General features: G+C 43.6%; 1 protein-coding gene across 1 annotated transcript in view; it reads right to left on the reverse strand.

Moving 5' to 3' along the window:
• The window catches only part of kdm4aa (lysine (K)-specific demethylase 4A, genome duplicate a), a 62,436-nt gene that overhangs the window by 30,544 nt on the left and 8,550 nt on the right, over window positions 1-23,342 (reverse strand). The window contains exons 7-17 of the mRNA XM_062997292.1: window positions 22,872-22,975; window positions 22,062-22,199; window positions 15,388-19,247; window positions 14,318-14,475; window positions 6,379-7,064; window positions 6,182-6,272; window positions 5,877-6,058; window positions 3,566-3,761; window positions 2,599-2,675; window positions 313-368; window positions 109-217 (exon numbers count right to left, since the gene is read on the reverse strand). Coding sequence (XP_062853362.1) covers window positions 109-217; window positions 313-368; window positions 2,599-2,675; window positions 3,566-3,761; window positions 5,877-6,058; window positions 6,182-6,272; window positions 6,379-7,064; window positions 14,318-14,475; window positions 15,388-19,247; window positions 22,062-22,199; window positions 22,872-22,975 — 5,657 coding nt within the window. The remainder of the gene's footprint in view (window positions 1-108; window positions 218-312; window positions 369-2,598; window positions 2,676-3,565; window positions 3,762-5,876; window positions 6,059-6,181; window positions 6,273-6,378; window positions 7,065-14,317; window positions 14,476-15,387; window positions 19,248-22,061; window positions 22,200-22,871; window positions 22,976-23,342) is intronic.

The following is a 23,342-nucleotide window of genomic DNA, read 5'->3' on the forward strand; positions in this document are numbered from 1 at the left end:
TTCATTAATGAAACATTTTAGGACCTAATCCATTATAAAAGGAAGGTGGGTTTATGGTTGGGTGAGTTTCAGCTCCATGTTCCAGTTCCAGCACCATGAGTTTCTTACCAGTTTAAATCTCTGTAGGGGAATTCCACTGAGATCGACTGGAGATCTCTCTGTGACGTTTATGAACCGAGCCTCCAGCACGGCCACCGCACACAGCACGTGTACCCACCTGTAACGTCGAGCACAAAGCATACAGCACAAATCAGCAGAAGTTCAAGATACAGCGGGAACTGTTTAAAGATTGGAGAGGCAGGAAGTGCTTACTTGTTGTTGTTGGCTCTGTGTAAGGCTCCGCCTCGTAACGAGCACAAACAACAGCTCTGTACGATAACAAGAAACAGAAACATTAGAGACACGTTCTGAAGTCACGTTCTGTTAATGTGCTGAACCATGAGCCATTAAAAACAGCATGTGTTTTAATACGAACTTTTTATTTACTTGCTCCTTTAATATCTAGAACTTATATGAATATATATATACCATAAAAAACTATATATATAATTATATATATATATATATATACACACCGATCAGCCGTAACATTAAAACCACCTCCTTGTTTCTACACTCAGTGTCCATTTTATCAGCTCCACTTACCATATAGAAGCACTTTGTAGTTCTACAATTACTGACTGTATTCCATCTGTTTCTCTGCATGCTTTGTTAGTCCCCTTTCATGCTGTTCTTCAGTGGTCAGGACCCCCACAGGACCACCACAGAGCAGGTATTATTTAGGTGGTGGATCATTCTCAGCACTGCAGTGACACTGACATGGTGGTGGTGTGTTAGTGTGTGTTGTGCTGGTATGAGTGGATCAGAAACAGCAGCGCTGCTGGAGTTTTTAAACACCTTACTGTCACTGCTGGACTGAGAATAGTCCACCAACCAAAAATAACCAGTCAACAGCATCCTGTGACCACTGGTGAAGGTCTAGAAGACGACGAACTCAAACAGCAGCAATAGATGAGCGATCGTCTCTGACTTTACATCTACAAGGTGGACCAGCTAGGTAGGAGTGTCTAATAGGGTGGACAGTGAGTGGACACGGTGTTTAAAAACTCCAGCAGGGCTGCTGTGTCTGATCCACTCATACCAGCACAACACACACTAACACTGATCTATGGCTGATCGGTGTATATACAGTATATGCTTATTCTAAATTTGATAGCTGTACCAAACTCCAAAAAATTTGGGACAGGAGCGTACTTAACACTGTGTAACATAACAGTCTGTATTGCTTCGGGAAATGCTAAACGTGTTTGAACCCCTCAGCATTAGTGGCTGCTCAGATGTGCAAAATACCAACACAAAGCACACACAGCAATACTATTTTGAATTTGCATTGCTAACCACCGGGATGGTCAGTTTTCCTCTTTGGTCTGGAGAACACAACATCCCTGTTTTCCAAAACTTTCTGAAAGGTGAACTTTTAAAAAAACAGGACACGTCTCCACTTTGCATTAAATCTCATAAAATGTCAGACGTGACCTTTCTGGACCTTGCTAATAATTTGTGCTTTGCATAGTAAAGTCTTACTTTGCATTCGTAGATGAAGCAAAGCACCATGTCTACTGTAGAGGGTTTTTAAAGTATTCCTGGGTTTGTGTGGTTTACACCGATCAGCCATAACATTAAAACCACCTCCTTGTTTCTACACTCACTGTCCATTTTATCAGCTCCACTTACCATATAGAAGCACTTTGTAGTTCTACAATTACTGACTGTAGACCATCTGTTTCTCTACATACTTTTTAGCCTGCTTTCACCTTGTTCCGGACCCCCACAGGACCACTACAGAGCAGGTATTATTTAGGTGGTGGATCATTCTCAGCACTGCAGTGACACTGACATGGTGGTGGTGTGTTAGTGTGAGTTGTGCTGGTATGAGTGGATCAGACACAACAAATACCGTGTCCACTCACTGTCCACTCTATTAGACACTCCTACCTAGTTGGTCCACCTTGTAGATGTAAAGTCAGAGACGATCGCTCATCTATTGCTGCTGTTTGAGTCGGTCATCTTCTAGACCTTCATCAGTGGTCACAGGACGCTGCCCACGGGGCGCTGTTGGCTGGATGTTTTTGGGTTGGTGGACTATTCTCAGTCCAGCAGTGACAGTGAGGTGTTTAAAAACTCCAGCAGCGCTGCTGTGTCTGATCCACTCATACCAACACAACACACACTAACACACCACCACCATGTCAGTGTCACTGCAGTGCTGAGAATGATCCACCACCTAAATAATACCTGCTCTGTGGTGGTCCTGTGGGGGTCCTGACCACTGAAGAACAGGGTGAAAAGGGGCTAACAAAGCATGCAGAGAAATAGATGGACTACAGTCAGTAATTGTAGAACTACAAAGTGCTTCTATATGGTAAGTGGAGCTGATAAAATGGACAGTGAGTGTAGAAACAAGGAGGTGGTTTTAATGTTCTGGCTGATCGGTGTATATCATGACTCAGCAATTCCTTTCTGCTTTGGTTTAGTTTTAATATTAATATTAATATATTTGGAAATAATTTTCAAAGAAGGTATACATTAGAAACTAACCTCAGTAAAGGCGCTGGCACTGCAGCGGGCACATTTCCAGTCTTTGGTGACACTCTCAGGTGCCACACCATAGCAACCTGGAACACGAATACAAAGACAGAATAAATACAACCAATAAAAGTGATTACATGCACCAAATCACGTTTAAGAAATAATCTGGTCACCTGACCCCACCCTGACCAAGGAGGGCAGCAGACCATCATGTGCACAGAGAGTCTCACAGAGAGACTATCACATATGGAAAGTCAGGCAATACTATGCATTTATCCACTATCCTGCATGTAGACGCCCAGTAAAGGCCAGCAACTGGAGCTGCAGTCAGACTTGTTGTCATGAATGGTTGTACTTGGTGTGCAACAATGCTTGGGTTGGTGGTACGTGTCAAAGTAGCATCCACATGAATGCCAGAACACAAAGTTTCACAGCAGAACATAATCCAGAGCAGCACACTACCTCCCACAGTGCATCCTGGTGCCATCTTCTTTCCAGACAAGACAATGCCACTTGCTCCTTTGTCCAGTTTAGATGCTCACATGGCCAGTGTGAGCACTTTTGGAAGTGGACAGGGTCATGGTATGATGCTGTAGCCTAAAATACGGCAAGTTGAAATGCACTGTGTGTTATGAGACCTTCTTATCATAGTCAGCATGAACTTTTTCAGCAATTTCGGCTACAGTGGCCCATCTGTGGGATCTGACCACATGGGCTAGACTTTGCTCCACGTGCCTATATCAGTGAGCCTTGGGCGCCCATAACACTGTCGCTGGTTTACCAGTTGTTCTTTGTTGGGCCACTTTTGGTAGGTGTATACCAGGAACAGTAGAACAGTACCTGCCGTTTTGGAGATGCTCAGACCAAGTTTTCTAGCCATTTGGATCTGGTCCCTCAGATCTAACACAACATCCACAAACACTGACTGCTTGATAGGTGCAGTATGGGTAGGTAAGCAGGTGAACTTGCTACTTACTGGTATGAACCCTTACGCAGCACTGGGAGCAGCTGATCAGGAGGCTGGTTCCATCCTGATCTAGGTAAGGGCTGGAAAGACTCAGCTCAGCGCTCTCCTCTGTGCTCGTGCTGAAACACATCTCGGGAATCAGCGGCTTCGTCCTCATCTGAACCGCGACGAGAACCGGCGTCCGCTCACCGTCGCCCTCTTCAGACTGCACACAGCGCGCATAGAGAGGGGCAAACCCGAGATCTGTCATTAATGCACTGGGACGCACAGAGCAACTATAATACTGCAAAAAAAAAAAAGCTCTCAACAGTGTTCTTGTTCTGTGATACAGTGGAACCTTGACTTACGAGTGACCCAACTTTTTTTGCTTTGTGATCCGAGCCGAGATCTGAGTTACGAGCTCAGCTGAGTTCAGTTCACCTGGTTATCTTGCCGTACAAGCAAGTGAAAGTCAATTGTCACAATTATGTTTGGCGATAAAGTGTAGCATAGTGTGTAAGTTAAATTTAGCACTATATTGTAGCATTAAGTGTGTAGCGAGTAAGTTAAGTGATAGAGCACGAAATGAAACACTCCCCCAAACTTCCTCCGCCAATCTCCACCTCCGCCAGCATCTTCGTCTGATTTTTAAGGTAAATACACTTAATAAAAGCAGTTTATTTCTTTACATTCTCTTTTATTATGTATTATTATTTTTTTATACATTATTTGTTATTTATAAAGTACATTTTTCTTATTTAAAAACACGTAACCAAAAAAATCGGTGTGGTTTTTGGGGGGCTGGAACGGATTAATAGCGTTTCAATTCATTTCAATGGGAAAACTTGATTTGATATACGAGCAAATACGAGCATAAGTCAAGGTTCCACTGTATTAGTAAACACATACGGTGCTGTGAAAAAGTTTTTGCCCCCCTTCCTAATTTCTTCTATTTGCAAATCTGTCACACTCATATGTTTCAGATCTTCAGACTTATTTAAATATTAGAGTAAAGGCCCAAGCATACACACACTGCCATTTTTTTTTATTTTAATTTTATTTCATTTCATTAAAGGAAAAATGCTATTGTGTAAAAGTAATTGCCCCTTTAGCTACTAAATCAACCAGTTAACCAAATTCAGTTAGCAACTGGGTTCCATGTCACTACTGCTAGACCTCTCGAACCTAAACATCACTTATACACTGTGGTAACCCCTTAATACTGGAGCAAAATGACACAGCCTAGATAGATAGGTAGGTAGATATTACGCTAGCACACCAGCGCTGGGATTCTGAACTTCCCGGTTCGAATCTTTAGCTCTGTTACCGGTCAGCTGAGCGCCCTCTAGCAGGCACAATTGGCAGTGCCTGCAGCAGTCAAAATTGGCCATCAGTCTGCTGTGTGGAAAAAGACCGGAGTAAGTGGGTGTGGTCTTCAAACGCCGTGCATGGACCCTGGTTAGCAGCCCGAGGCGCCTGTACAGAAGTAAAGGAGCATGGAGTCTCTCTGTGTGCGATATCCACCCTCATGTGCGAGTCCACACTACTGCCAGACCTCTCGAACCTAAACATCATCAGCAAAATGACACAGCCTAGATAGATAGGTAGGTAGATATTACACTAGCACACCAGCGCTGGGATTCTGAACTTCCCGGTTCGAATCTTTAGCTCTGTTCCCGGTCGGCTGAGCGCCCTCTAGCAGGCACAATTGGCAGTCTGCTCCGTGGGAAAAGACCGGACTAATAAGTGGGTGGGGTCTTCAAACGCAGTGCAAGGACCCTGGTTAGCAGCCTGAGGCGCCTGTACAGAAGTAGAGGAGCAAGGAGATTGGTGTGTGTTTCTCCGTGCCCGATTTTCGGCATCATGTGCGAATTTACCAAAGCACGGGCAAATAAGAAGGGGTCAAGAGACTGCGTACTCGTCGGAGGGGGCATGGGGCAGACGAATATATCCTCCTCGGACAATTGGCTATAAATGGCCCTGCAGCCACCGTTAGGCCCTTGAGCAAGACCCTTAACCCTCTCTGCTCCAGGGGCGCCGTATGATAGCTGACACTGCACCCTGACCCCAGCGTCCAATTAAGTGTGTAATAGTGTATGTCTGTATATGTATATATGACAAATAAAGGCATGCTATAAATAAATAATAATAACAAAAAATGAGACTCATTTGCTTTTTCAACCTTCCTTGGAAAAGCTGACCAAACCAGCCACTCTCAGTACCTCAAACTAAACCAATCTCTGCCCAGCCCTACCACATCACCCTCACAGCAACTGCGAAACCTTTGTTCAGTGGTAACATGACAGCTGTACTTTAGGCACTGTGATTTGACACCGTGTACCTGCTGGTGTGTTTGGAAGATCATACAGACGGCGCAGTACGGTGGCTGGAGGCCCATCTCTCTGTTATACTCCCTCTCTCGCTTCTCATTGTAAGGTCTGTTCTGCCACAGCTGTGCCAGGGGCTTTGCCCAGGGTTCGCCCTCTAAACCATCGTCCTCCAGTAAAGCTGGGTCCTGAAGCTCTGAAGCGCACACACACACACACACACACACATTTAATCCACTTTCTCTAAAAGCAGGTCACATCTGGATCTGGGGGATTAATACACAGTTTGCAAGAAGCACACCGGCATTAAAATCGTTACCTTCGTCACTGATGCTGTCCTTCATTAGCGGGTGATGTCTGGGCAGCTTCACCAGACACTTTAGTGCCACATCAGAGTTCTCTTCTGCCAACTGCTGGACAGAAACACGCATTTAATATGTGCAGCAGGATAGATGAGTGGTCATGTGATCGCAACACCGTATTTTGCCAATAATAAAATAAAGCAAAGTGAGTGACCTGTCTGTCCTCCTGCGTATCTGAATCCGTGTCGCTATCCCTTGGCTCTCTGTCCAGATCGCTGTAGTCTCCTTTAGCATAGCTGTGGACGTGAAGCACTTCGGCCGGACTGAGCGTTCGCTGGAAAATCCTCTGAGCGGGGTTCACAGCCTTATTCTGCCTACTGGTCTCACTACTCACCACGCCACCAGAGCTGGATCTGGGCTCGTGTTTAGGGCTGGTTTTCCTGCGTTTGGGTGTGATGTCACCATGATGCCTGGTATTACTGGTGGGATTAGCCCGAGTGCTGAGATCGATGGGGTCAGACTTTATTGAAAGGTCAGTGGAGGGCGTGGATTTATTAGACTTGGCAGTGATGGCACGCCGTGGAGATGCGATGTCGTCAGGCTGACTGCGCTTTGCTGTGAGGAGATCACAGCACTGAGTGGCTTCTTTGGGTGGAGAGGCGACGTCACAGGGCCGGGAAGACAAGGTGGCATCGCTGGACAGAGAATTGCTATAACTTGGGGTTGCAGTGATGCTATTAGACCAGGTAGAATCACTGTGTTTAGATGGAGTGACCACGATTAGCTGCTTTTTTGACGGACAGGAAGGAGGTGGAGTCTCCGAGTGGGGCTGGTTTGGTCTTTCTTCCTGTTTCGATGCTGGAGTGTCGACTTCCATAATCTCCTCATGCTCGCTCTCATCTACAAGAAGGAAAAAATCAGTCAGCAATAAAATCAATCAATCACCACTTTGTGGAAAGTGGGAAGAAAAATATCCATCCAATAATTTTTTATTTCCCAATATCCATCCATCCATCCTTCCTTCCTTCCATATATCCATCTGTCTATCCATTTATCTACCTATAATACTATCCATCCATCCATCCATCCATCCATCCATCCATCCATCCATCCATAATTCTATCTATCTATCCATCCATCCATCCATCATCCATAATACTATCCATCCATCCATCCATCCATACATAATACTATCCATCCATCCATCCATCCATCCATCCATCCATCCATAATTCTATCTATCTATCCATCCATCCATCCATCCATCCATCCATAATTCTATCTATCCATCCATCCATCCATCATCCATAATACTATCCATCCATCCATCCATCCATCCATAATACTATCCATCCATCCATCCATCCATCCATCCATAATTCTATCTATCCATCCATCCATCCATCATCCATAATACTATCCATCCATCCATCCATCCATACATAATACTATCTATCCATCCATCCATCCATCCATCATCCATAATACTATCCATCCATCCATCCATCCATCATCCATAATACTATCCATCCATCCATCCATCCATCCATCCATCCATCCATCCATCCATCCATCCATAATACTATCCATCCATCCATCCATCCATCATCCATAATACTATCTATCCATCCATCCATCCATCATCCATAATACTATCTATCCATCCATCCATCCATCATCCATAATACTATCTATCCATCCATCCATCCATCCATCCATCATCCATAATACTATCTATCCATCCATCCATCCATCATCCATAATACTATCCATCCATCCATCCATCCATCATCCATAATACTATCCATCCATCCATCCATCCATCATCCATAATACTATCCATCCATCCATCCATCCATCCATAATACTATCCATCCATCCATCCATCCATCATCCATAATACTATCTATCCATCCATCCATCCATCATCCATAATACTATCTATCCATCCATCCATCCATCATCCATAATACTATCTATCCATCCATCCATCCATCATCCATAATACTATCTGTCCATCCATCCATCCATCATCCATAATACTATCTATCCATCCATCCATCCATCATCCATAATACTATCTATCCATCCATCCATCCATCATCCATAATACTATCCATCCATCCATCCATCCATCATCCATAATACTATCCATCCATCCATCCATCCATCCATAATACTATCCATCCATCCATCCATCCATCATCCATAATACTATCTATCCATCCATCCATCCATCATCCATAATACTATCTATCCATCCATCCATCCATCATCCATAATACTATCTATCCATCCATCCATCCATCATCCATAATACTATCCATCCATCCATCCATCCATCATCCATAATACTATCCATCCATCCATCCATCCATCCATAATACTATCCATCCATCCATCCATCCATCCATAATACTATCCATCCATCCATCCATCCATCATCCATAATACTATCCATCCATCCACCATCCATAATACTATCCATCCATCCATCCATCCATCATCCATAATACTATTCATCCATCCATCCATAATACTATCCATCCATCCATCCATCCATCCATAATACTATCCATCCATCCATCCATCCATCCATAATACTACCCATCCATCCATAATACTATCTATCCATCCATCCATCCATCCATCCATAATACTATCCATCCATCCATCCATCCATCCATCCATCCATCATACTATCTATCTATCTATCTATCTATCTATCTATCTATCTATCTATCTATCTATCTATCCATCCATCCATCCATCCATCCATCCATCCATCCATCCATCCATCCATCATACTATCTATCTATCCATCCATCCGTCTATAATACTATCTATCTATCCATCCATCCATCCATCCATCCATCCATCATACTATCCATCCATCATACTATCTATCCATCCATCCATCCATCCATCCATCCATCCATCCATCCTACTATCTATCTATCCATCCATCCGTCTATAATACTATCTATCTATCCATCCATCCATCCATCCATCCATCCATCATACTATCCATCCATCATACTATCTATCCATCCATCCATCCATCCATCCATCCATCCTACTATCTATCTATCCATCCATCCGTCTATAATACTATCTATCTATCCATCCATCCATCCATAATACTATCCATCCATCCATCCATCCATAATACTATCTATCCATCCATCCATCCATCCATCCATCCATAATACTATCTATCTATCCATCCATCCATCCATCCATCCATCCAGCTTTCATTTAATATGAAACACCCACTTCTCTCAAACACAATGCTGTGAAAAAGTATTTGTGATTTTATGTGATTTCTTCTGTTTTTGCATATTAGTCTTAAAAACCTGTTCCAAAAAGCTGGGGCAGGGACAGGTAGACAGTGAGTCTGTCCGAAAACCTAGTGAGCTGCCTTGTTGCCTACTTCCTACTTAGGCAGCTGCCTCAGTAGAGAGGATTCTAATAAAACATCGAACTCATCAGGCAGATTATTTAGGCGCTTTACTTAGATAGCGATCACGCCAATTACATCACCGCAGCTTACTAAGCTAACACAGTTAGCCTTAGGCCATTCAAACCAATGGGCTAGGACGGTACAACCCGCTAGCATGCCAGCTAACGTCTCCCTCCGTGTACCGAAAACGGTTAAACTGTCACTGATGAGTCCGAATTTACAAATAAACGACACTTGTGAACCTTTATACAAATTAAACATCAATGAGAATTTATTTACATTTGAAAAGAACTCCGTTGGTTGCTCCGCATTTGTCCACAATATCTTTTTTATTTTTTGTGAGTAAAGTTGTACCGCACTGAATGCTGGGATTGCCTTCACCGCTAAGGAAGCATCGGACGCTCCCTCGTTATTCAGTCAGATTATCGCTTTGAAATAAGGCGCCTCAGTAGAAGCATTTTCATGCATCTAAGAATTTAGACACGCCCTCTTCTCAGGAGTGTAGGATGATGTAAAATGCGTCAGTGTAGAGCGATTACTAGATTTTCGGACAGACCCAGTTAATGCATTAACTAAAAGCTCAGTCATTTATGAGCACAATCACGAGCCTGTTTTCTTATCACCAGATTCCAAGGAATGTAGGTGGTGCACCATTTACAATCCATGAAATTATTAAAAGATTCAAAGAACTGGAAAGAATCTCTGCGTGTAAGGAACAAAGCCAGACAATCTCTGTTGAATTCCTGTGATGAAAATGAATGAACATTTGTGGGCTCAGGAACACTGTCAGTAAACAAACTGTCAGTAAACAAAGTCTGTTGTTGCGTCTATGAATTCTAGTTAGACTCTAAACTTTAGTTAGACTACTATGCAAAGCACGAGCCAAATACAAAAACGTCCAGGACCTCTCTAGGCTCGAGTTCATCTGAGATGAACTGTTGCAAGTTAAATTATGTCAAAGATGTAAATCGACCTTTTTAAGAGACCAAACAAAACAAACAAATGCATCGTCAAACCAAATCTCCCTCAAAGCCCAATAACCAAACGAGTTCATTAAAAGAGACAACTAATGCCTAGTTCACACGACACGATTTTTGCCCTGATTTTTGCTCGGCGACAGGTCGGTGCTAGATTTGTCGGCTTGGGAGCAACTCGGCGTTCGCTCGGCGACCGAAACTCGGCTCTTATTCGCTATGTGTGAACTACTCACCGAGCGCTCGAGAGAAATATCTATCATGTCAAATAAGATATCCTTTATTTGTCATATATACATATACAGGTGTACAGTACAATGAAATTCTTTCTTCGCATATCACAGCTTGTTTGAAAGCTGGGGTCAGAGCGCAGGGTCAGCCATCGTACGACGCCCCTGGAGCAGACAGGGTTAAGGGCCTTGCTCAAGGACCCAACAGTGGCTGCATAGCAGAGCCTGGATTTGAACCGCCAATCTTCTGGTTGATAGCCAAAGCTCGAGTCGCCCAACTGGCAATGAGTGCGGCGTCGAACAGCCAATTAGAACGCAAGATACGGTGTGAGGGGAAACACAGGGGAGGAGTGTAAAAAGGTGGGACAGGGGTGTAATATAGTTTATATCAGAATACATCAGCACACACGTTATACAGTATTTCTGACCTGATCGTTCTCTACAAAACACCAACGCTGCATTGCAAAAAATATTTATTAACCTTCAACTCACTATAGAACAATCCAAGCTGCTTGTGTAGCCAAATCTACTCAGATTCATTTATTTTTCTCTTTGATTTTACGCTGCACATCAGCGAACTTTGATCGCTCGCTACTTGTTGACGTGTATTTTTAGACGTGGTATCATTAAACCCCTCGTCACTTCTCGCGTTTGTTTTCGTGACAAAACTTACTTTGGGAGACCAGAGAAGCTCGCCTGCGATTCCAGTTGGTGATAGATGGTGTAGTGTGAGACCCCCCATCGCCGATCAGTCGTGTAGTGTGAAATACACACCGACCTGAAAGACTCCCGATTACAAGAGATCCAGGCGTGTAGTGTGAACTTGGCATAAGCTTAGAAGAGTTAAAGGTAAAAGAGAAAGAGGATGGCCAGAATACAATTAGAGGGGCAGTTGTAGCCTAGTGGTTAAGGTACTGGACTAGTAATCCAAAAGTCGCTGGTTCAAGCCCCACCACTGCCAGGTTGACACTGTCGGGCCCTTGAGCAAGGCCCTTAACCCTCAATTGCTCAGACAATACACTGTCACAGTATAGTAAGTCGCTTTGGATAAAAATGCCTGCTAAATGCCAAAAATGGAAATGTAAATTAGAGAAAGAGGATGACCTCGATAAGTACTGTCCACATGGTCGCCAGTACATGGTATGTATGGACGTATGGACGTACATGTACATGGACGTACTGAATATTTGCACTAAAGGTATACAGTGTATCACAAAAGTGAGTACACCCCTCACATTTCTGCAAATATTTTATTATATCTTTTCATGGGACAACACTATAGACATAAAACTTGGATATAACTTAGAGTAGTCAGTGTACAGCTTGTATAGCAGTGTAGATTTACTGTCTTCTGAAAATAACTCAACACACAGCCATTAATGTCTAAATAGCTGGCAACATAAGTGAGTACACCCCACAGTGAACATGTCCAAATTGTGCCCAAAGTGTCAATATTTTGTGTGACCACCATTATTATCCAGCACTGCCTTAACCCTCCTGGGCATGGAATTCACCAGAGCTGCACAGGTTGCTACTGGAATCCTCTTCCACTCCTCCATGATGACATCACGGAGCTGGTGGATGTTAGACACCTTGAACTCCTCCACCTTCCACTTGAGGATGCGCCACAGGTGCTCAATTGGGTTTAGTCCATCACCTTTACCTTCAGCTTCCTCAGCAAGGCAGTTGTCATCTTGGAGGTTGTGTTTGGGGTCGTTATCCTGTTGGAAAACTGCCATGAGGCCCAGTTTTCAAAGGGAGGGGATCATGCTCTGTTTCAGAATGTCACAGTACATGTTGGAATTCATGTTTCCCTCAATGAACTGCAGCTCCCCAGTGCCAGCAACACTCATGCAGCCCAAGACCATGATGCTACCACCACCATGCTTGACTGTAGGCAAGATACAGTTGTCTTGGTACTTCTCACCAGGGCGCCGCCACACATGCTGGACACCATCTGAGCCAAACAAGTTTATCTTGGTCTCGTCAGACCACAGGGCATTCCAGTAATCCATGTTCTTGGACTGCTTGTCTTCAGCAAACTGTTTGCGGGCTTTCTTGTGCGTCAGCTTCCTTCTGGGATGACGACCATGCAGACCGAGTTGATGCAGTGTGCGGCGTATGGTCTGAGCACTGACAGGCTGACCTCCCACGTCTTCAACCTCTGCAGCAATGCTGGCAGCACTCATGTGTCTATTTTTTAAAGCCAACCTCTGGATATGACGCCGAACACGTGGACTCAACTTCTTTGGTCGACCCTGGCGAAGCCTGTTCCGAGTGGAACCTGTCCTGGAAAACCGCTGTATGACCTTGGCCACCATGCTGTAGCTCAGTTTCAGGGTGTTAGCAATCTTCTTATAGCCCAGGCCATCTTTGTGGAGAGCAACAATTCTATTTCTCACATCCTCAGAGAGTTCTTTGCCATGAGGTGCCATGTTGAATATCCAGTGGCCAGTATGAGAGAATTGTACCCAAAACACCAAATTTAACAGCCCTGCTCCCCATTTACACCTGGGACCTTGACACATGACACCAGGGAGGGACAACGACACATTTGGGCACAATTTGGACATGTTCACTGTGGGGTGTACTCACTTATGTTGCAGCTATTTAGACATTAATGGCTGTGTGTTGAGTTATTTTCAGAAGACAGTAAATCTACACTGCTATACAAGCTGTACACTGACTACTCTAAGTTATATCCAAGTTTCATGTCTATAGTGTTGTCCCATGAAAAGATATAATGAAATATTTGCAGAAATGTGAGGGGTGTACTCACTTTTGTGATACACTGTATGTAATAACAACCGTATTTAGGGAAGCAACTCTCCAATATCACAATTACAATATGCTGGACTTTGGTTCGGCACCCAGGTGGGGCGGTCCGGGGTCCTTTCTGTGCGGAGTTTGCATGTTCTCCCCGTGTCTGTGTGGGTTTCCTCCCACAGTCCAAAAACATGCAGTCAGGTTAACTGGAGACACTGAATTGCCCTATAGGTGAAAGGGTGTGTGGGTGTGTGTGTATGCGTGTCTGCCCTGTGATGGACTGGCACCCGGTCCAGGGTGTTACTGTGTGCCGTGCGCCCATTGAATTGCTGGGATAGGCAAACCCCCCCCCCCACACACACACACACACACACACACAACCCGGTTAAGAAGGTGAGTGAGTGAATTCCTACCACTACATCACATCACATGATGATGCCAATAAAAATCCTGGTTGTATTTTATAGCATACAGTTTGATATATTTTGCTTTCTGCATATATCAATGCTAAATGAACCACTTTATTAATCCTTAGCATCAAGTGTTTCAATCTGTACTGTAGAAAGACTCGTCTTACGTAAGAAATGCTTCCTGTTGGCTGATTTGTTTACAAGTTAACTGCAAAATCTGTAGTAAAATCACTTTGGCGAGAAAACACCTGAAATCAAATTGTATCACAATGACCTACTGAGAAGAGAAAAGCTGTGTTGACTTTCTGACCTTGTTGTGCTGAATTTGATTGCTCGTTCTCCCCCTGTGTTGCCGAGCGGATCAGCCTCGCTCGTTTACTTGGCACCTGCTCATAAAAATCAACAAAACCGAAACCAGGATCGGCTTCTCTGTCCCGCTTCATCCTCACCCTCGACCTGGTACTGCATCTGCAACACGGACAAGAAGAACATTTAGAACTTAAAGATACACCGATCAGGCATAACATTAAAACCACCTTCTTGTTTCTACATTCACTGTCCATTTTATCAGCTCCACTTACCATATAGAAGCACTTTGTAGTACTACAATTACTGACTGTAGTCCATCTGTTTCTCTGCATGCTTTGTTAGCCCCCCTTTCACCCTGTTCTTCAATACAGAGCAGGTATTATTTAGGTGGTGGATCATTCTCAGCACTGCAGTGACACTGACATGGTGGTGGTGTGTTAGAGTGTGTTAGTGACACAGCAGCGCTGCTGGAGTTTTTAAACACTTCACTGTCACTGCTGGACTGAGAATAGTCCACCAACCGAAAATATCCAGCCAGCAGCACCCTGTGAGCAGCGTCCTCTGACCACTGATGAAGGTCTAGAAGATGACCGACTCAAACAGCAGCAATAGATGAGCGATCGTCTCCGACTTTACATCTACAAGGTGGACCAACTAGGTAGGAGTGTCTAATAGAGTGGACAGTGAGTGGACACGGTATTTAAAAACTCCAGGAGCACTGCTGTGTCTGATCCACTCATACCAGCACAACACACACTAACACACCACCACCATGTCAGTGTCACTGCAGTGCTGAGAATGATCCACCACCCAAATAATACCTGCTCTGTGGTGGTCCTGACCATTGAAGAACAGCATGAAAGGGGGCTAACAAAGCATGCAGATAAACAGATGGACTACAGTCAGTAATTGTAGAACTACAAAGTGCTTCTATATGGTAAGTGGAGCTGATAAAATGGACAGTGAGTAGAAACAAGGAGGTGGTTTTAATGTTATGGCTGATCGGTGTTGGATAATAATGACTGCTAAATGCCAAAAGTGTAAAAAATTAACCCTGAATATTAATCCCACCTTCTCTGCACTAAATTGCTGCTGCTGGCCGCCACCTTTGGTTCTTCTTCAGTCGCCGTCTCTTCTGCAGCTTCTTCTGTAACCACTTGTTCTCTAATGGTTTCATTTGCCTTGTTATTTATCACTCTGTCATCCATGCTTGTGTCCTCTTCCTTCTCTTTCTCAGCCTTAATTTTACTCCTGGTGGTCCTTCCAGCTTTATTCTCACTTTTCCTTTGTACTGTATCTCCTGTCTGGCTCTCCACCTCCTGGTTTACGGTCTTACTCTTCACCTCACTTGTTTTAGTCTCAGTCTTAACCTGGTTTCTCAGAGATGTCTGGCTCTCAGTCTTCTTCCTCTCAGCATCTTCAGTTTCCCTTTTCTTCTCTTCTCTTGTCATGTTTTCACTCTTACGTCTTGTGGTCATTCCCGGCTGGGTCTTCAGCTTCTTTTCCTCAATCTTAGTATCCACCTTGCCTCTTGTTGTCTTGCCCCCCACGTCAACCTGCTCATCATTCCCAATCTCATTCTTGACTCTTCTTGTCCTCATCCTTCCTGGCTTGCTCGGCGTCTCATCTTTTACGGTCTCTACTGACTGGCTCTTCAGCTCGTCTTTTCTAGTCTCATCCTCCTTCTCTCCCGTCTTGCTTGCTGTATCTCTTCCCTCCGTCTCCACCTTCCCTCCCCCTGTCTCACTGTCCACATCTTTGTTTTCTGCTTTACCCCTACTGCTTCTCCTGGGCCTTCCTGTCCTGGTGTTTATTTCTCTTTTTACAGTCTCTACTGTGTCATTCTGTATCTCTTCTTCAAGTGTCACGTCTTCCTTGCTCTTCATCCCTGTTCGCCGAGTCTTAGACTGAAGCGTCTCTGCAGTCTTACTCTTTGTCCCAGCTGGCGTATCTTCTACCCTTCTTTGTGCCTTTCCAAGTGTATCTCCTTTCTGACATCCGACTTGTTTTTTAATCGTTGTTGCTGTCTCACTCTCCATTTTTCTTCTTCCTAGCTGTTCTGTCTGTCTCACAATCCCTCCACCCTTCGACTCAGTCTCTTTTCTTTCAGTCTTGTTCTCCGTTTGTTCTTTCTCTGTCTGGTTCTTCATCTCCACTGTACTTGTCTCAGTCACCAGTTCTACTTGCTGGCTCTCAATTTTTTCCAGTCCTGTTTCATCAGGCTGATTCTTGGTCACTTCTCTACCTTCTTCTTCTTCTGATGATCCTGTCTTTCCCGACTGACATTCCAACTTCGCTTCATCTGGTTTCCTTATAATGTCATCTGGTTGGTTCTCTACTTCTGTCTTATTTTCAGTCTCTCCTGTCAGGCACGTCAGTTCTTCTATTTCTGCATGGCTCTCAATCTCACCCGTTTCTGTCTTACTCATGATTTCACGTTTCCCGGTCTCTCCTGGCTGGCTCTCTATTTTTTCTAACCCTGCCCCCTCAGTCTCCATTTCCATTTCCTTTAACCCTGTTTCTTCTGTTGGACAAACCATTCCCTCTCTTGCAGTTTCTTCTGCATCTCGCACCACTTCTTTTAATCCTGGCTCTTCTGTTGGGCCTGTCAATATTCCTCTATCTGTCTCACTTTCTGCTCCATTCGGTCCTGTATGTCCTGGCTGGCTCTCCATTTTTTCTAACCCAGAATCGATCTCCATTTCATCTGTTGGGCAAACCATTTCTTCTGCCTTTTGAGCAACTTCTTTTAATCCTGGCTCTTCTGTTGGGAAAGACAAAATTTCTCCATCTGTCTTACTTTCTGCTCCATTCAGTCCTGTGGGTCCTGGCTGGCTTCCCATTTCTTCTAATCCTGTCCTTTCGGTCTCCATCTCTATTTCTTTTAACCCTGTTTCTCCTGCTGGGTGTGGCATTTCTTCTCTTGCTTTTTCTTCCATCTCTTTCAATCCTGGCTCTTCTGTTGGGCCAGTCAATATTCCTCTATCTGTCTCACTTTCTGCTTCATTCGGTCCTGTATGTCCTGGTTGGCTTCCCATTTCTTGTAATCCTGTCCCTTCAGTATCCATTTCTGCTGGTTGTGCCATTTCTTTTCTTGCTGCATCTTCAATCTCTTTTAATCCTGGCTCTTCTGTTGGGCCAGTCAATATTTCTCTATCCTGTGGTCCTGTAGGTCCTGGTTGGCTTCCCATTTCTTGTAATCCTGTCCCTTCGGTCTCCATCTCCATTTCTTTTAACCCCGTTTCTCCTGTTGGTTGTGTTGTTTCTTCTCTTGATGTTTCTTCTATTTCTCCAGCAATGTCTTTGAATCCTGCGTCTTCTGTTGGACTTGGCATTGCTTCTCCAACAGTATCACTGCCTACATTATTTAATCCTGTAGGTCCTGTCTGACTCTCCATTTCTCCAGGTTCTGTCACTTCCGTATGGCTTACAAGTTCCTCACTCGGGTTTTTACCTTCCGTCTCTAAGCTCGCTGCCTCTGTCTCAATCAGTGGGCTCTCCACGTTCGTCCTCCCTGTCTCACATACTATCTCTTCTGGCTGGCGTTGCACTTCTTTATTTGTCTTACTTTCGGCCACATTACATTCTGACCTATTCACTAACTCTGTACCTCCAGTCTGGCTTTTCATTTTACACGTCCCGGTCATGTTCTCGATCTCTCCTGCCTCACACTGCGTTTCTTCTCGATTGGTCTCTTTTGTTGGGTCTTTTACGTCTTTATCTGTCTTACACTTTATCTCTGAGCGCTCTGTCCTTCCTGTCTCACTCTCCACCCCTCCTACTGCTGCCTCCTCTTCCACACGGACTATTTCTGTTCGCCATGTCTGTCCTGCAGGGCTTACTGTCTCACTCTCTAACTGTCCTTCTACTGTTTCCCCTGGATGACTATCTATTTCTCCTTTCTCTGTCTCGTTTACCTTCTCTCCTGGCTTGCTCTTCATGTTGATCTCTTTACTCCTTGTCCCTCCTTTTGCCTCTTCTCCTGCTGTCTCTCCTGTCTCAGTCTGCACCTCTCTTATTTCTGTCTCCCTCTGTACCTTTTCTAAATTAGTCGTCTTCAGGTTTTCAGTCTTACTCACTTCTTGCATCTCCTTATTCTTGCTTTCGGTCTCTCTACTAACCATGTGAAAGTCTCCCGCTTTTATATCCACATCTAATATGTCTATTTCTTGTTTGTTACTCTCATTCTGTCCACATGTCTCTTCTTTTTTAGTCTCCACTGCTCCACTTGTTGTTTTTACTATGCTGATGTCTACGTTCTGCTTTTCAGGTGTCACTGACTGTTGAGTCTCAAGTTCCTCAGTTCCTCCTTCCTGTTCTTTATCTTCAGTCTCCATATCCACCGCATCTGTCCTTTCTGCTTTAATTTGCTTTTCATCTGTTTCTCTAGCAAGATCTTGGGTTTCTACATCTCTCAATTCTGCTGCCGTCTCAATTTTGTTAGAATTTTTGGTTTCAATCGTGGTTTCCTCTATCTTTAGATCTGTTCCTTTACCAGACTTCTCTTTCTCTGCATCTGCCTCTTTTGTCTCCGTCCCTTTTGGTTCATCTGAATGATCAACCTCTTCTATTTTAGCATCAGAGCTGTTTGCTGTAGTCTTCCCACCCTCCATATTGACCTCTCCACTCTGTATCCCGGCATCTTCTGTTCCTGTGCTCTTTCTTTCTAAATCTGCCTCACCATCGGTCTTTTCAGTCTCTACCCTGTCTGTCTCTTCTCTTTTGGTCTCGGTGCTTTTGCTGTTGCTGAGCTCTCCCGTCTCTCTCTGTCTCTGGGAATCCTGCAGGAACTCTGCTGCCTCCGGGGTGGGTTTGGAGTGGTCGATGGGTGCATTGTCCTTTCCAGCCATCCACAGTTTATATCGGTCCGGCTGGAACTTGCGCACAAACACATCCATGGAGATCTTCACCATGTCCTTACGACATGAACACTGAGACAAACGAGAGAATGATCAAAGCATTAATAGTCACTCCATTAGTAGTAGCTATGAGCTGATAATCAGTTATAGATCTAATTGTTACCCTCACCTGAGAACATTTACAAACAAACACGTCTAAAAAGGCATATAAACATGTGCAACCAATCTTGGACAATCATCACAACTAAATAATACAACAAGGGCAGTTGTAGCCTAGCAGTTAAAATACTGGACTAGTAATCAAAAGGTCGCTGGTTCAAGCCCCACAACTGCCAGGTTGCCACTGTTAGGTCCTTGAGCAAGGCCCTTAACCCTCGATTGACCATAACATTAAAACCACCTCCTTGTTTCTACACTCACTGTCCATTTAATCAGCTCCGCTTACCATATAGAAGCACTTTGTAGTTCTACAATTACTGACTGTAGTCCATCTGTTTCTCTACATACCTTTTTATCCCCCTTTCACCCTGTTCTTCAATGGTCAGGACCCCCACAGGACCACCACAGAGCAGGTATTATTTAGGTGGTGGATCATTCTCAGCACTGCAGTGACACTGACATGGTGGTGGTGTGTTAGTGTGTGTTGTGCTGGTACGAGTGGATCAGACACAGCAGCCCTGCTGGAGTTTTTAATCACCTCATTGTCACTGCTGGACTGAGAATAGTCCACCAACCGAAAATATCCAGCCAACAGCGCCCCGTGGGCAGCGTCCTGTGACCACTGATGACGGTCTAGAAGATGACCGACTCAAACAGCAGCAATAGATGAGCGATCGTCTCTGACTTTACATCTACAAGGTGGACCGACTAGGTAGGAGTGTCTAATAGAGTGGACAGTGAGTGGACACGGTATTTAAAAACTCCAGGAGCACTGCTGTGTCTGATCCACTCATACCAGCACAACACACACTAACACACCACCACCATGTCAGTGTCACTGCAGTGCTGAGAATCATCCACCACCTAAATAATACCTGCTCTGTGGTGGTCCTGTGGGGGTCCTGACTATTGAAGAACAGGGTGAAAGCAGGTTAAAAAAGTATGTAGAGGTAGAGAAACAGATGGACTACAGTCAGTAATTGTAGAACTACAAAGTGCTTCTATATGGTAAGTGGAGCTGATAAAATGGACAGTGAGTGTAGAAACAAGGAGGTGGTTTTAATGTTATGGCTGAACGTTTACAAAACAACATGTCGGACAAACATTACGACTAAATAATAACTTCTACCCAAAAGTTATCAACATTCAGAGCCAGACAGCTATTAATCTGGTCCACAATACACATAGCAGATCTACTATCACTACACACTCCGGCACCACCCAGTGTAAGAGGCGGGTATAGATGTGTGTATACCTGTACACTGATAACTGATTCTGATACTGAAAACATGTTCTCTTGAATAACCAATCACACTCTTTATATGGAAGTCCACAGTCTATACTTAAGCAATAGAACACGAGAGGGAGCGTGTTCTATTGTGACCTCGAGTGTTCTATTGCTTTTATACAACAGTTTTTACAAAATAAAGAAAGAAAATAAATCAAAGAAGCCCTGAATTTCATAATAAATATGCTTTAATATTGACAATACCTTCCGCCAAAAAGTAGTTCCACAACGAATATAAAGTTTAACACTACAAAGCAGACATCCCAAGTTGCAAAAACTCATTTCAGGGAGGTAAGAACAAGAAGAAGAAGAAAGCAAGAACCTCCGAAGGGAAAAAAAGAAATAAAAAAACCTCTCGCACACACCAAAGGATTATGGATGAAAACAGAACTACTAGGAGCTGCTAACTGGCTTAACTAACTGTTCGCGTTACAAACACATTAAAGTTCCCTACATAGTGCACTAGATTGTGTATCAGATCATGGATATATGTTCCCTACATAGTGCACTAGATTGTGTATCAGATCATGGATATATGTTCCCTACATAGTGCACTAGATTGTGTATCAGATCATGGATATATGTTCCCTACATAGTGCACTAGATTGTGTATCAGATCATGGATATATGTTCCCTACATAGTGCACTAGATAGTGAATTAGACAATTGGTTATATTCCCTACACGGTGCGCTAGATTGTATATCAGATAACGGATTTAAAACGCGACCGGGAAAAAATTCTGTTGTCACGAATATCAGCACGGCTAGAACGCTTCTCAACCAATCAGATTGTAAGGTCGGAACTACCTGTTGTATAACAGTCAATAAACAAATCTGGGCTTGGCAGATACAAGCAGAATGCTGCCTGCTCAAATTCACAGTACCAACCATGACAGTGGAGAATGTGTGTTGGGCCTCTTAGTTCCTGAATAAAAATCTTACCGCTACAGCATACAGTGGAACTCTAGAGAGTGCTCCCAACTATGCAGCAACAATTTAAAGATTGATCAATTTATTAGCACGGGAATAAAGAAAATGATATAGTGATATAGGCTTTTACCACTATATAGTGGCTGATATAGTGGTAAAGGTGGCACCTGTGGGCCTATGATCTTGAACTGACAGGTTTAACAGGCACATATAAAAGTGATGTTCTGTGACGTCCACAGAATGAGAAAGCATGAAGGCCCAAACAGAAGATAAGAAGTTCTGGAGAAACACTGTTCATGGTTGACAGAAGCCAAAATCGACTTGCCAGTACTTAATAATAATGATAATAATATAAATAATAACTCGCACCCAAATAAATCAATAGCTGAAATACAGTTACACAACTACATTTCTTACATCATAAACATAAAAAAAATCATAAACTTTAATAAAAAGCTGGTCAAATAAAATGATGACAGAATTTAATAATAGCTCATGCATACACTCACTAATGAGGCCTGCTTGCCGTAGTCAATCCAGCGCTGAGTGGCAAAGTTTGTGGCCTCTGCACAGTTGAATCCATGATTGAAACCGGAGTGATAAGCGTAGGGGAAGGTCACGATGAACTGACCTGCTTCCTGTGCCACCTAAAAAAAAAAAAAATCATAAGATAACTCTTAACTCATGGCCCAAACACAAAGCACCCCCCCCCCCCCCCATGTTTTTCTTAATCTAATTATTACTAAATACCCTTTCGTAATACTCAGTAGAGGATTACGTGCTAGTAGAGGATGGTCGACGCCCCTCTGAAGCGTACCTGCCAGTGGTGGAGAACCGTAAAGCGAATAGAAAGACACGCTATAAACTTCATAAAAACCCCCACCACTAGTGGACCAGACAGCGGATGGTGCAACTGCACAGAAATGAAGCACAGTCAATCTTTTACCTCCCTCGGGCGATTGGGATTCAAATTAGAAAGTTAAAAGATCTCGGTGCTGGTGGGAGAATTTTATCTAGTTTTTAAAAGTTTTTAAAAGGCTGAGAGAAATGAAACAAAAATGTTGTACAAATTCACAGTTTTTGAAAACAAACAGACAAACTAAACATTTGTATTGATGTTTTATTTGTTATTTAGAAAAAACCCCAAAAATGATTGATTTACAAGCATAAAAGAATGAGGGATTTCTGAGAATTCAACATCAGGAGAGACAAGCAATACATCATTCATCCAAAACTACAATGCGCATCTCATCACCAACGTTCGATTCTCATTCCTGCTAAATAAAATGCTAAACAATGCCAATAGAGTAACGCAGTACCTTCTCAAGGGGGATGCCATACTTTCTCAGGATTGTTGGAGAGATCAGAGTCATTTTGTGTCGTAAGAAGGCTTCACAACTTTGAGCACTTCCAGGAAAAAAGCCTGCAAAGCAAAAACAGACGTCAGCACGGTCACATTCTGTTGATCCATTTACTTCTCTGGTTATGCTGTCGATCTATAACACTGATCCAGCTAACCAGTCAAGGCAGCTTCTAACCACCAGTCAAGTATTGTATAAATATATACACCAATCAGGCATAAGATTATGAACACCTTCTCAATATTGTGTTGACCACACGGGCCAGCCTTCGCTCCCCACGTGCATCAATTAGCCCATGACCCTGTCGTAGGTTTACCACTGTTCCTTCCTTGGAGCACTTTTGATAAATACTGACCAGTGATGGCATAGTTACCTTGAAAAAGTAATCTGATTACTGATTACTCCTTTAAAAAGTAACTTAGTTACTTT

The sequence above is a fragment of the Trichomycterus rosablanca genome, chromosome 6 (genome assembly GCF_030014385.1).
Source record: "Trichomycterus rosablanca isolate fTriRos1 chromosome 6, fTriRos1.hap1, whole genome shotgun sequence".
Taxonomy (NCBI): Eukaryota; Metazoa; Chordata; class Actinopteri; order Siluriformes; family Trichomycteridae; genus Trichomycterus; species Trichomycterus rosablanca.